This window comes from Coregonus clupeaformis, chromosome 29 (genome assembly GCF_020615455.1).
Source record: "Coregonus clupeaformis isolate EN_2021a chromosome 29, ASM2061545v1, whole genome shotgun sequence".
Taxonomy (NCBI): Eukaryota; Metazoa; Chordata; class Actinopteri; order Salmoniformes; family Salmonidae; genus Coregonus; species Coregonus clupeaformis.
In genome coordinates this window covers 5,665,074-5,678,181 of record NC_059220.1, presented here as the reverse complement: position 1 = coordinate 5,678,181, position 13,108 = coordinate 5,665,074, and the positions used below count along the sequence as shown (strand labels likewise).

The 13,108-nt window shown below is 48.3% G+C and overlaps 1 protein-coding gene across 2 annotated transcripts in view; it reads right to left on the bottom strand.

Moving 5' to 3' along the window:
* Positions 1-9,640: 9,640 nt before the first annotated feature.
* The window catches only part of LOC121544586 (son of sevenless homolog 2-like), a 74,140-nt gene continuing 70,672 nt past the window's right edge, over positions 9,641-13,108 (bottom strand). For both annotated transcript variants that reach the window (XM_041854545.2, XM_041854546.2), the window contains exons 18-21: positions 12,831-13,089; positions 12,596-12,673; positions 10,792-10,895; positions 9,641-10,637 (exon numbers count right to left, since the gene is read on the bottom strand). In XM_041854545.2, coding sequence (XP_041710479.2) covers positions 10,134-10,637; positions 10,792-10,895; positions 12,596-12,673; positions 12,831-13,089 — 945 coding nt within the window. In that variant the 3' untranslated portion in view covers positions 9,641-10,133. The remainder of the gene's footprint in view (positions 10,638-10,791; positions 10,896-12,595; positions 12,674-12,830; positions 13,090-13,108) is intronic.

Below are 13,108 nucleotides of genomic sequence, written 5' to 3'. Positions count from 1 at the left end.
CGGTGTGGGAAAAGCATTTCGCTACACCCGCAATAACATCTGCTAAACACGTGTATGTGACAAATAAAATTTGATTTGTTTTGAAATGACTCACCTTTTCACCAGTTAGATGGTTAGTTCCATGCACATATGTCTGTCCAAAATGGCACCCTTTAACCTTATCTTGGCTCATCTTCAAAATGTTAACGATGAATTTAGTGATACCCGAGCCCTGCCAGTACCCTTGTTATTGTTGAAAAAAAACAAAACAGGCCCTACCCGGCCCTAACCCGATGTATAATGTCGGGGTCAGGTAGCAGAGCTCTAGTCTGAGATACCCAGGCTGCCGTACCCCTCTCCTCGAAGTCCTCGACACCAGGCAGGACCAGCAGGCCTGGAGGGACAGGGTCAGACACCAGGCAGGACCAGCAGGCCTGGAGGGACAGGGTCAGACACCAGGCAGGACCAGCAGGCCTGGAGGGACAGGGTCAGACACCAGGCAGGACCAGCAGGCCTGGAGGGACAGGGTCAGACACCTGGCAGGACCAGCAGGCCTGGAGGGACAGGGTCAGACACCAGGCAGGACCAGCAGGCCTGGAGGGACAGGGTCAGACACCAGGCAGGACCAGCAGGCCTGGAGGGACAGGGTCAGACACCAGGCAGGACCAGCAGGCCTGGAGGGACAGGGTCAGACACCTGGCAGGACCAGCAGGCCTGGAGGGACAGGGTCAGACACCAGGCAGGACCAGCAGGCCTGGAGGGACAGGGTCAGACATCAGGACCAGTGGGACCCTAGTATGGAAACAGGGTCATCAGCTTGACTAAGGGACCACCTCCTCTCCTCCCCACTAGTGTCTTCAGACCCATCTGGGATGAACCACCACAACAGGTATTTATCCATCTTTATGCAACCCTGGCTGATCAATCAAATGCATGTTGTCGACAAGCTCAATGCTCTGTCGACAACAACAGATCTGTTTGTGCCGTCTTGTCAATTACTAGCCTGGTCCCAGATCTGTTTGTGCGGTCTTGTTGTTGCGATAATATATAGGACTACAGTAGTCTATTACAGATCTCTGCTACAATTGCTGCGTTTACACAGGCAGCCTAATTCTGATCTTTTGCTCAATTATTGGCAAAAGGTCTGATCCGATTGGTTAAAAGATCAGAATTGAGCTGCCTGTGTTAACTCAGCACCACTGTACAAGGGCCCTTACAGAGACTAAGGTCGATACGATAGCTCCTGAAATAAGTAAAACACTTGAAAATCAGATGTGATTTCAGCTCATTCCAGTCACACTGACCAACAGGTCCTGGTAGAAAGACTCTGGACATTCAGGCAGCTAGAGAAATGAAAATCCAGATCCTTTCCCAAATGGCACCCTATTCCCTATATAGTGCACTACTTTAGACCAGAGAGCCCGGGCTCTGGTCTAAAGTAGTGCACTATATAGGGAATAGGGTGCCATTCTCTGGTCTAAAGTAGTGCACTATATAGGGAATAGGGTGCCATTCTCTGGTCTAAAGTAGTGCACTATATAGGGAATAGGGTGCCATTCTCTGGTCTAAAGTAGTGCACTATATAGGGAATAGGGTGCCATTCTCTGGTCTAAAGTAGTGCACTATATAGGGAATAGGGTGCCATTTGGGAGGCATCCACATGAATGTGAAATGAGAAGACAGCAGAATGTGATTAAGACTGGGTGATTTATTAATTCATCAAAGACCATTAATACAAAGCACAGTTAAAAGGCCACACACCATCAAATAAACAAACCAACCCACAGCTGGATCAAGCTGTTACAGCAGTGCCACAGAGGGTCCTTGTTCATCAGGTCACACAGTAGCAAAACCTTTTGCAATGAAAAACGGAAACGAGTTCAGCTAATACCTCTGAGTGTTTTCTTCCGTTTTGCGACTACTGATCACGACCCAGGGTTATTCTGTTGGACTGCCTGGGGGTTTAAATACGACCCAGGGTTATTCTGTAGGACTGCCTGGGGGTTTGAATACGACCCAGGGTTATTCTGTAGGACTGCCTGGGGGTTTGAATACGACCCAGGGTTATTCTGTAGGACTGCCTGGTGGTTTGAATACGACCCAGGGTTATTCTGTAGGACTGCCTGGTGGTTTGAATACGACCCAGGGTTATTCTGTAGGACTGCCTGGGGGTTTGAATACGACCCAGGGTTATTCTGTAGGACTGCCTGGGGGTTTGAATACGACCCAGTGTTATTCCGTAGGACTGCCTGGGGGTTTGAATACGACCCAGGGTTATTCTGTAGGACTGCCTGGTGGTTTGAATACGACCCAGGGTTATTCTGTAGGACTTCCTGGGGGTTTAAATACGACCCAGGGCTATTCTGTAGGACTGCCTGGGGGTTTGAATACGACCCAGGGTTATTCTGTTGGACTGCCTGGGGGTTTGAAAGAAAAGTATGCAAATAAAACACCAATAGTACTGACTGACTGAAACCATGGAAACCATATTGAACAGGGGAACAGAACAGTGGCGCTGTGAGCATTGAAGACAGGATGTGACATCACAGATGTCAGAGTTCAGTAAGGCTATATTCCATCGTGAAAGGGGTCAGAGGTCAGCAGATGGGCTGCTGGGTGTTCTAAAGGTCAGGTGTTGTAAAGGGGAAGAGGTGTTGTGGTATACTAGTACCCTTTCCACGGTACTGAGCCAAACCAAGCCAAACTGTACTAGGCTGGCGTGGTTACACATCCAGCATCCACCATAGTTGCTTGACGCACATACAGTGGGGAAAAAAAGTATTTAGTCAGCCACCAATTGTGCAAGTTCTCCCACTTAAAAAGATGAGAGAGGCCTGTAATTTTCATCATAGGTACACGTCAACTATGACAGACAAACTGAGAAAAAATATCCAGAAAATCACATTGTAGGATTTGTAATGAATTTATTTGCAAATTATGGTGGAAAATAAGTATTTGGTCAATAACAAAAGTTTCTCAATACTTTGTTATATACCCTTTGTTGGCAATGACACAGGTCAAACGTTTTCTGTAAGTCTTCACAAGGTTTTCACACACTGTTGCTGGTATTTTGGCCCATTCCTCCATGCAGATCTCCTCTAGAGCAGTGATGTTTTGGGGCTGTCGCTGGGCAACACAGACTTTCAACTCCCTCCAAAGATTTTCTATGGGGTTGAGATCTGAAGACTGGCTAGGCCACTCCAGGACCTTGAAATGCTTATTACGAAGCCACTCCTTCGTTGCCCGGGCGGTGTGTTTGGGATCATTGTCATGCTGAAAGACCCAGCCACGTTTCATCTTCAATGCCCTTGCTGATGGAAGGAGGTTTTCACTCAAAATCTCACGATACATGGCCCCATTCATTCTTTCCTTTACACGGATCAGTCGTCCTGGTCCCTTTGCAGAAAAACAGCCCCAAAGCATGAAGTTCCCACCCCCATGCTTCACAGTAGGTATGGTGTTCTTTGGATGCAACTCAGCATTCTTTGTCCTCCAAACACGACGAGCTGAGTTCTATTTTGGTTTCATCTGACCATATGACATTCTCCCAATCCTCTCCTGGATCATCCAAATGCACTCTAGCAAACTTCAGACGGGCCTGGACATGTACTGGCTTAAGCAGGGGGACACGTCTGGCACTGCAGGATTTGAGTCCCTGGCGGCGTAGTGTGTTACTGATGGTAGGCTTTGTTACTTTGGTCCCAGCTCTCTGCAGGTCATTCACTAGGTCCCCCCGTGTGGTTCTGGGATTTTTGCTCACCGTTCTTGTGATCATTTTGACCCCACGGGGTGAGATCTTGCGTGGAGCCCCAGATCGAGGGAGATTATCAGTGGTCTTGTATGTCTTCCATTTCCTAATAATTGCTCCCACAGTTGATTTCTTCAAACCAAGCTGCTTAACTATTGCAGATTCAGTCTTCCCAGCCTGGTGCAGGTCTACAATTTTGTTTCTGGTGTCCTTTGACAGCTCTTTGGTCTTGGCCATAGTGGAGTTTGGAGTGTGACTGTTTGAGGTTGTGGACAGGTGATAACAAGTTCAAACAGGTGCCATTGATACAGGTAACGAGTGGAGGACAGAGGAGCCTCTTAAAGAAGAAGTTACAGGTCTGTGAGAGCCAGAAATCTTGCTTGTTTGTAGGTGACCAAATACTTATTTTCCACCATAATTTGCAAATAAATTCATTAAAAATCCTACAATGTGATTTTCTGGATTTTTTTTCTCAATTTGTCTGTCATAGTTGATGTGTACCTATGATGAAAATTACAGGCCTCTCATCTTTTTAAGTGGGAGAACTTGCACAATTGGTGGCTGACTAAATACTTTTTTCCCCCACTGTACAATAAACATTCGGGTCTGCCCTGTAGTGTGAATCAGGCATAGTGTGTGTCTGTCAGGGTTGGGGTCAGGTATAGAGGGTGAGTCTGTCAGGGTCAGGTATAGAGGGTGTGTCTGTCAGGTTTGGGGTCAGGTATAGAGGGTGAGTCTGTCAGGGTCAGGTATAGAGGGTGTGTCTGTCAGGTTTGGGGTCAGGTATAGAGGGTGTGTCTGTCAGGGTCAGGTATAGAGGGTGTGTCTGTCAGGGTTGGGGTCAGGTATAGAGGGTGTGTCTGTCAGGGTCAGGTATAGAGGGTGTGTCTGTCAGGGTCAGGTATAGAGGGTGTGTCTGTCAGGTTTGGGGTCAGGTATAGAGGGTGTGTCTGTCAGGTTTGGGGTCAGGTATAGAGGGTGTGTCTGTCAGGGTCAGGTATAGAGGGTGTGTCTGTCAGGTTTGGGGTCAGGTATAGAGGGTGTGTCTGTCAGGGTTGGGGTCAGGTATAGAGGGTGTGTCTGTCAGGGTTGGGGTCAGGTATAGAGGGTGTGTCTGTCAGGGTCAGGTATAGAGGGTGTGTCTGTCAGGGTCAGGTATAGAGGGTGTGTCTGTCAGGGTCAGGTATAGAGGGTGTGTCTGTCAGGTTTGGGGTCAGGTATAGAGGGTGTGTCTGTCAGGGTCAGGTATAGAGGGTGTGTCTGTCAGGTTTGGGGTCAGGTATAGAGGGTGTGCATCTGTATTCCTGATCCATGAAGAACGTGAGTTTAACAGCAGCGTAGGATCGTTGCTAGGGTTGCATATTTCCGGTATCTTTCCCCCAAATTCCCCAGTTTTCCAGAAATCTCAGTTAGAACATTTCTGGAATCTGGCAGAATTAAGCAAGGAATCCTCCGACCAGGACTTCTGGATAACCAGAGAATTCGGGGGAAATTACCGGAATTTTGCACCCCTACATAGGACCGTTGCCATTACATAGCATGGTATTAAAACAGACAAGACCCATCTTCACCGACCCCTCTAACAGTACAGCCTAAAGTGCACAAAGTGTGTTCTGTTCGCATTCAGATAAATGGTAAATTCAATCTTCAACTAAAGCTCATCAAGTAACATACAGTATCCACTCAGTGGCCAGTTTATTAGGTACACCCATCTAGTACGGGTCGGACCCCCCCTGTAGCCATGAAGGGATGCATCTGCAACAATGTTCAGACACGGTGTGGCGTTCAAACGTTGCTCAACTGGTATCAAGGGACCTAACGTGTGCCAGGAAAAACATTACCCACACCTTCACACCACCAGCCTGTACCGTTGACACCAGGCAGGATGGGGCCATGGACTCATGCTGCTTACGCCAAATCCTGACTCTGCCGTCAGCATGACGGAACAGGAACCGGGATTCGTCGGACCAGGCGATGTTTTTCCACTCCTCAGTTGTCCAGTGTTGGTGATGTCGTGCCCACTGGAGCCGCTTCTTCTGGTTTTGAGCTGATAGGAGTGGAACCCGGTGTGGCCGTCTGCTGCAATAGCCCATCCGTGACAAGGACCGACGAGTTGTGCGTTCCGAGATGCCGTTCTACGCCGTCTTTTGCCTGTTTGTGGCCCGCCCGTTAGCTTGTACGTTTCTTGCCATTCTCCTTCGACCTCTCATCAACGAGCTGTTTTCGCCCACAGGGCTGCCGCTGACTGGACCGTTTTTTTGGTTTGTTGCACCATTCATGGTAAACCCCTAGACACTGTCGTGCGTGAAAAGCCCAGGAATCCGTCCGTTTCTGAGATAATGGATCCGGCATGCCTGGCACCGACGATCACGCCACGCCACGCCACGCTCAAAAGTCTCTTAGGTCACTCGTTTTGCCCATTCTAACGTTCAAATCGAACAGTAACCGAATGCCTCGATGCCAGTCCGCCTGCTTTACATAGCAAGCCACGGCCATTTTCGTGAAAGGGGTGGTGTACCTAATAAACTGTCCGCTGACATTATCTGTGTGCTTTTGACCAGGGCCCGTAGGGTATTGCGGCACTATGTAGGGAAGAAGGGGGCCATTTGGTACGCAACCTTTCATTCCATTGTGTCGACTTGACAACTCCTATTTCATTGTCACGCGTCATGACAACAATACTTTTAAATGACATAAAAACCATGACAACGATACAAGAGTTGGCAAGACAGCACAAGCAGTTCTAGAATTCAGGCTAGGGTCGGGACTTTCCTCTGTTAAAGACCCATGGTTTAGATTCTAGCCTGGGGAGGGGGGGTTGTCTGCAATAAGCAAGTTAGCGACACAGTGACCTGTTTTATCTGACCATAGCGGCATTGGACAGTTAGGCAACGTGTGTGTGTGTGTGTGTGTGTGTGGGGGGGTATATGTAATACAACAGAGAAGTCACTTTATACAAATGATTTAGTTAGTGTATACATGTTATATACACAGCATCCACAAACCTGTACAGTTTTTCTAGTGTATAGCTTTTGTTCTAAGCATTACATAGGAAACCGTATTTTTTTTTTTTTATAGCATTAGACACCTTTTGCCTCTACTCTGTAAAATAGAAAACTAAATAAAAAAAAAAGGCACATCTGAGCATGATGCATGTGTTGTTTCAGTCTTCAAATTAAAAAGGTATTTTTGAGAGAAGAGGACAAGGACCTCTGGCTAATAGAAACAGGCTCCCCCCTCTCTGTGAATCCAGATATTTCAAAACAGCTACTAGGGGGAGCTGTGGAAACAATTCCACGTTTGTCCACTAGGGGGAGCTAGCGGTCTCTTTGTCCCAGGCTTTGGTGGGGTTGATGCGTGTGACACCTCCAGTGCTGAATTTCCCATACAGAACCAGAAGGCTGGTCCAGTACCGAGGATGACGGTACTAACTAGTCTGCAGTGCTGGACAGACAGTAGGATGCATCTTTAAGGGGTGATTCGTTTCACTTAAGACATCGTCTTGGCTTTAAGGGGTGTATTCATTAGCAAAGAAAGTTGCAACAGAAAACGTTTTGTAACGGAAAAACAAGAGTTTCTTTTTTTAACAAATTCGGGTAGGTCCCTCCCGGTTTCACTTTGCATCTGTTTGGTCCCTAGTGAACACACCCCTGGAGATGGCTATAAAAAGATCCCCTAGTCAGACCATTACTCTGTTCCAGCTGGCTGATAGGTGTTATTAGGTAGGTACTGTTTGGCGTAGCACAGAGAATGTTCGACCAACCTTAACTTGTTGATGCAACCAACGTCTTCTAAATGACCATGTATATGTAGTTGCAGCGGGTTCATTTTAATTTAGTAGTGCTGAGCCATGTGTGTTCTTTTTTTTTTTTTAGGTCGGTTCGGTTTCGGTACAATAATACAAAAATAATCACGTTTTTTTTTTTTTCGGTTTCCATAATTTTAAAAAAACATTAAATGCACTATGCGTTATGTAAAAACACAGAATAAAACAATTAGTAAAAGTCCCATGATGGTAGTGACTGCCCATTACTGCTTATCACTTAACCATCATTTATTCACATCACTTTAGTCAAATTGTGTAATACTACATTAGTTTTAATTGATTACTTTATTATTTCATTCCAAGCCTCATCTCTACAGAGCTGCTGCATGTGCGGTCTGACAAAAATCACTATTTTACTAGTTCTTCAAAGTAAATTATAAGGCATATTTCTATGACTGCTGAATACCAACTATCAATAACTTAGATCATGTAATTTCAGGTAGAGATAGCTCGAAGCAACTGCCCTCAATCCCTCTCGATTGCACTTTTCTCTCTCCGGTCTGTCCACAGACTGGACAAGTAGGCGTGCAATGGATTATGGTAATTGTAGTTCATTACCAAGTTGTCTGCCCTAAACTATGTAGAATATTGGCCTGTTGGAAACTACAACTCCGTACTACATCGCACAGTTCGGGGCTTGATCGGACTTATCTCTAGAGAAACTGCACATTGAGGTCACAGAAAAAAAAACCCAGAATGAAATGGAATTGAACCGATGTCAGTCAATTAGTTGTTTTACCCCCCCCACAGCATTTAAATGCTCAGCACTAGAATTTAGAAAATGCTCCTTTATTTGAAATAGACAAGATGGCGGCATTCACAATGTTGGATTACTTCATGGAGCAAAAAATTGATTTAATTTAATAACGGTGCATTTTCTAAATTCAAACGTACCCCCTGCAATTAGACATGGACGTTTAAAAGACATTGGTTGTCTTCCAAGTCGGCAATTGAGGATTTATCGACAAGTTAAGGCTGGTCGTAAATGATCTGTGCTTTACGCCAAACAGTACCCTAACCTGTAACGGCTAATGGACCATCAGATTAGCCTGTTACAATCTGATAGCTACCCTGGACAGAGAAAGGTCTGGCTGTTGTGGTCACCACATCACTGGCAGAGAGAGAGAGATATATATCCCAAGGTTGTCGTCACCCTTCCTCCTCTTCCTAGATCGGAGCTGTTTGATAAGGTAGACTTCACAAACGTTGACTTTGCCCAAGCTCCATGTGCAAGTGGAGAAAAGACACGCCGCCCGTCCGTCTCTCCCTCTAGCGGAGGCCCACAGAGGTCAGTGCTGTGGGGTTAAAGGCAACATCTGAAAATGGGAGGGTGATTCTACGACCAGCAGGGTTGTGTGTAGCTATGAACTACAGCCACGACCCCATGTCCAGGGCTACACGGTTCTCCTGTACCATCCACAGCCCTGTGAAGACCGCTGTGCTCACCTCCATCACAGTCACAGCTCTATTCAGTCAGTGCACAGTGAAAAAAGGGGGAAGGATTTCAGTGGTTCAAAAGGTCAGGTTGGGTCTGAACGTACGTGTGAAATTATCCATTGCGTCTATTTTAGTTAGTCATTCCTCAAAACACGAATCCCTTTTACCCCTGCATAACATAGGACTGGCCACTAAGTTAGAGTTGGTAGAGAAAACCATAACACAACGGGAGGAGTTGAGGGGGGCCTCAGACGAGAACCACAACACTTTGCTTCTCATGCTTGCTCCAGACAGAACCACAGTAAAAAAAAAGACTGTTTGATAAGTTTGATCATAAAAAGAGCATTAAGGTCTGAATGGTCCAGAGCGGAGTCCGTCCGTCCGTCCGTCCGTCCGTCCGTCCGTCAGCCACAGGACAGGACTGACTGAGTCCTGGGTGAGCGAGTGAACGGTGCTCTTGGCATTACCGTGTGCCCCAAATGCAACAATGCCCATAGAACCACACATAGCATGGCGGTGAGAAGTGCTGCCTGCCCGCGCTAATGGAAGTCTCATACTGGTCTGAATACTCTAGAAACCACCAGGACAGGCCGGGAGAGCTCAGAGCCCCTCTCCTTCCTGGGGTCACAGCACAGTGTCTCTTTGGGGGGGGGTAGGACAGCTTCTTCTGGAGCATGGCATGCTGGTCCTGTCCACGCTCCTTACAGAGCGGGATGTCTATATGAAGAAAGTGACAGTGTCAGTGTTGTGTGCAGGTGTGTGACGTGCACTGCGCACACGCAGAGCAGGAGGAGGAGGAGTTTGAATCAGTGTCTTGAGGGCTCCTTGTTCATTGGCTGGCACACTGGTGTGGATTTCTCATTGGCCCAGAGGGCTTGAAATGAAGGTGGGGGGCTACTGATACCCTGAGAGGGAGTGGCGTGGTGTGATTGGTCAATGTAGGAGATGAGTGGGAGGGGTTTGGAGTGTGGTTGGAAACTAAAAAGCAAGTCTTCTTGACGATCAGTAGCTTTTAAATCATGATTAGTTTTGTTTTAAATTCGCTCCATGTCATGAGTTCATAGTTTGATGCAGTTTGTATTATGTGGAGCAGCAGCCATGATGGATGACAAGAAAAACAACAAAAAGAAGCAAGGAGGCTCCTCATTGGCTACCCTCCGTGCTCTCCACCAATGAGAGGCTCTGTAAAGGGGGCGGCAACAGCTCCCTCTTGTAGGTCTTTGGGGGAAGTTTGGGGAGCTGGGAGGAGGAGTTGTGGCGGGGAGGTACGGGTGGGGCCATGATGGGCGGGGGGGGCGGGCAGAGACTGTTCTGGCTGGCGCTGAGCGGGCAGCTCCGTCGGGGGACGCGGGGCGAGGGGGTACCCGGGGGCGTTCCAGGGGAGGAGGGGGAACTGCCAAAATCCCAGTGGAAGCGGCTGACGGGGGAGGGTTGGAGGTTCAGCGGGTAGTTAATGAAGATCTCTGGTGGTTTCTGGGGGACGGGGGGAGGGGTGTCTGGCTGGGGGTCCCGGGGAGGTGGTGGTGGTGGGCTGGGGAGGGGGCCATCGCCGGGGCCGTTGTAGACCGGGGCGCGGGGCTGGACCCTTGGGAGAGGAGGGGGCAGCCTGGGGGGGATGGCCGGGGGGCTGTCGGACCTGGAACTCAACTATAAAACACACAAAAACAGGTGTCAGTGTTGATAACTCAGAGAAACGTCTTTAAAATGGTGTACTGTACTAAGTGCGTGTTAGCTTGGCCCCAGTAAAACTTGAAGTTGCACAAGGCCTGACCTTCGAACTTGTACGGTGTGTATGTGTTACCTTGGCCTCAGAGAACGCATCCTTCCTGCGAGGGGGAAGTGGGGGAGGTTTGAGTAACTCCTCCCCTAGCTGGTGAAGGCTTCCACAAGATACTGAGTGGAACTCTACACATGTACATACAAGGAACATAGGTATAATCAATCAATCAATCAATCAATCATTAAAATGTATTTATAAAACCCTTTTTTACACCAGCAGTTGTCACAAAGTTCTCAGACATAGACTGGGGCAACAGACTGGGCGGCCGGTAGCCTTGCGGTTAGGAGTGTTGGGCCAGTAATTGAAATATTGCTTGATTGATTCCCAGAGCCGACAAGGTAAAATCTGCCGTTCTGCCCTTGAGCAAGGCAATTAACTAGTAATTGCGCCAAGGTCGCGTCAATAATGGCTGATCCCCTGGCTGTGTCCCCACTCTCCAAGGGTCTCAGGGGGAGTGGGAAATGCAAAAAACACATTTCCATTTCACACTTGTACGGGTTACCCACATGTACAGGTTACCCACATGTACAGGTTACCCATGTACAGGTTACCCATGTACAGGTTACCCATGTACAGGTTACCCACATGTACGGGTTACCCACATGTACAGGTTACCCACATGTACAGGTTACCCACATGTACGGGTTACCCACATGTACAGGTTACCCACATGTACAGGTTACCCACATGTACGGGTTACCCACATGTACGGGTTACCCACATGTACGGGTTACCCACATGTACGGGTTACCCACATGTACAGGTTACCCACATGTACAGGTTACCCACATGTACAGGTTACCCACATGTACAGGTTACCCACATGTACAGGACTATATAAGCACCCCCTAATTATTATTTATACTCAATGAGAAATAGACTGCCACAGGACACTGGGTGGAACGCTACACAGGACACTGGGTGGAACGCTACACAGGACACTGGGTGGAACGCTACACAGGACACTGGGTGGAACGCTACACAGGACACTGGGTGGAACGCTACACAGGACACTGGGTGGAACGCTACACAGGACACTGGGTGGAACGCTACACAGGACACTGGATGGAACGCTACACAGGACACTGGGTGGAACGCTACACAGGACACTGGGTGGAACGCTACACAGGACACTGGGTGGAACGCTACACAGGACACTGGGTGGAACGCTACACAGGACACTGGGTGGAACGCTACACAGGACACTGGGTGGAACGCTACACAGGACACTGGGTGGAACGCTACACAGGACACTGGGTGGAACGCTACACAGGACACCAGAACACATGAACCCAGTCTACCAGAACACATGAACCCAGTCTACCAGACACCAGAACACATTAACCCAGTCTACCAGAACACATGAACCCAGTCTACCAGACCACATGAACCCAGTCTACCAGAACACATGAACCCAGTCTACCAGACCACATGAACCCAGTCTACCAGACACATTAACCCAGTCTACCAGACACCAGAACACATGAACCCAGTCTACCAGACACCAGAACACATGAACCCAGTCTACCAGACACCAGAACACATGAACCCAGTCTACCAGACACCAGAACACATGAACCCTGTCTACCAGACACCAGAACACATGAACCCAGTCTACCAGACACCAGAACACATGAACCCAGTCTACCAGACACCAGAACACATGAACCCAGTCTACCAGACACCAGAACACATGAACCCAGTCTACCAGCATACTCCATAGGAAGGCTGTGTTCTTGTTTGTCAAGCTAAAGAGCTCTGTTTCCTAAATACTAAACATAGACGGACACACCTCAGCACACAGAACTAACAGTCAGTAACTCACTTGAGGGTGGGAGGAGAACAGAAGTGAATATGGAGTTTCCACCTGACATAAAATGTCCACATAGAGAAGGCAAGCCACCTGTAAAATGAAGACAGACGTTTAATTATATCCACTTCAACATCTCAAATGATATTCTTCCAAGTGTTTAATCACCGAAGGGTATGTACATGTCTGGGTGTATTTGTTTCGCTCTGTGTGTGTGTGTGTGTGTGTGTGTCTCTGCCCCCAGCCTCACCGTAGGAGCTGCAGAGGTCTTCCCCCATGAAGACAGAGCTGAGGTCTGAGCAAGCAGACTGTGGGCGCGTGGGGGTGTTGGGCGAGGTGGGGACTGAGGCTGTGGAGGTCTCATGCTCCGTCTCAGCGATGCTCCTGAAGGTGATCTTGTGCGGGGGCTCTCTCTCCAGGGGTACGGGGTGGCCCTTCAGGGTCCCGGATGTAGAGGTACGCACCGGCCGGATCCCCGGGGACTTCAGGGGGTACATGGTCTTCCTGGGCTGGAGGAGGGGAAACAGA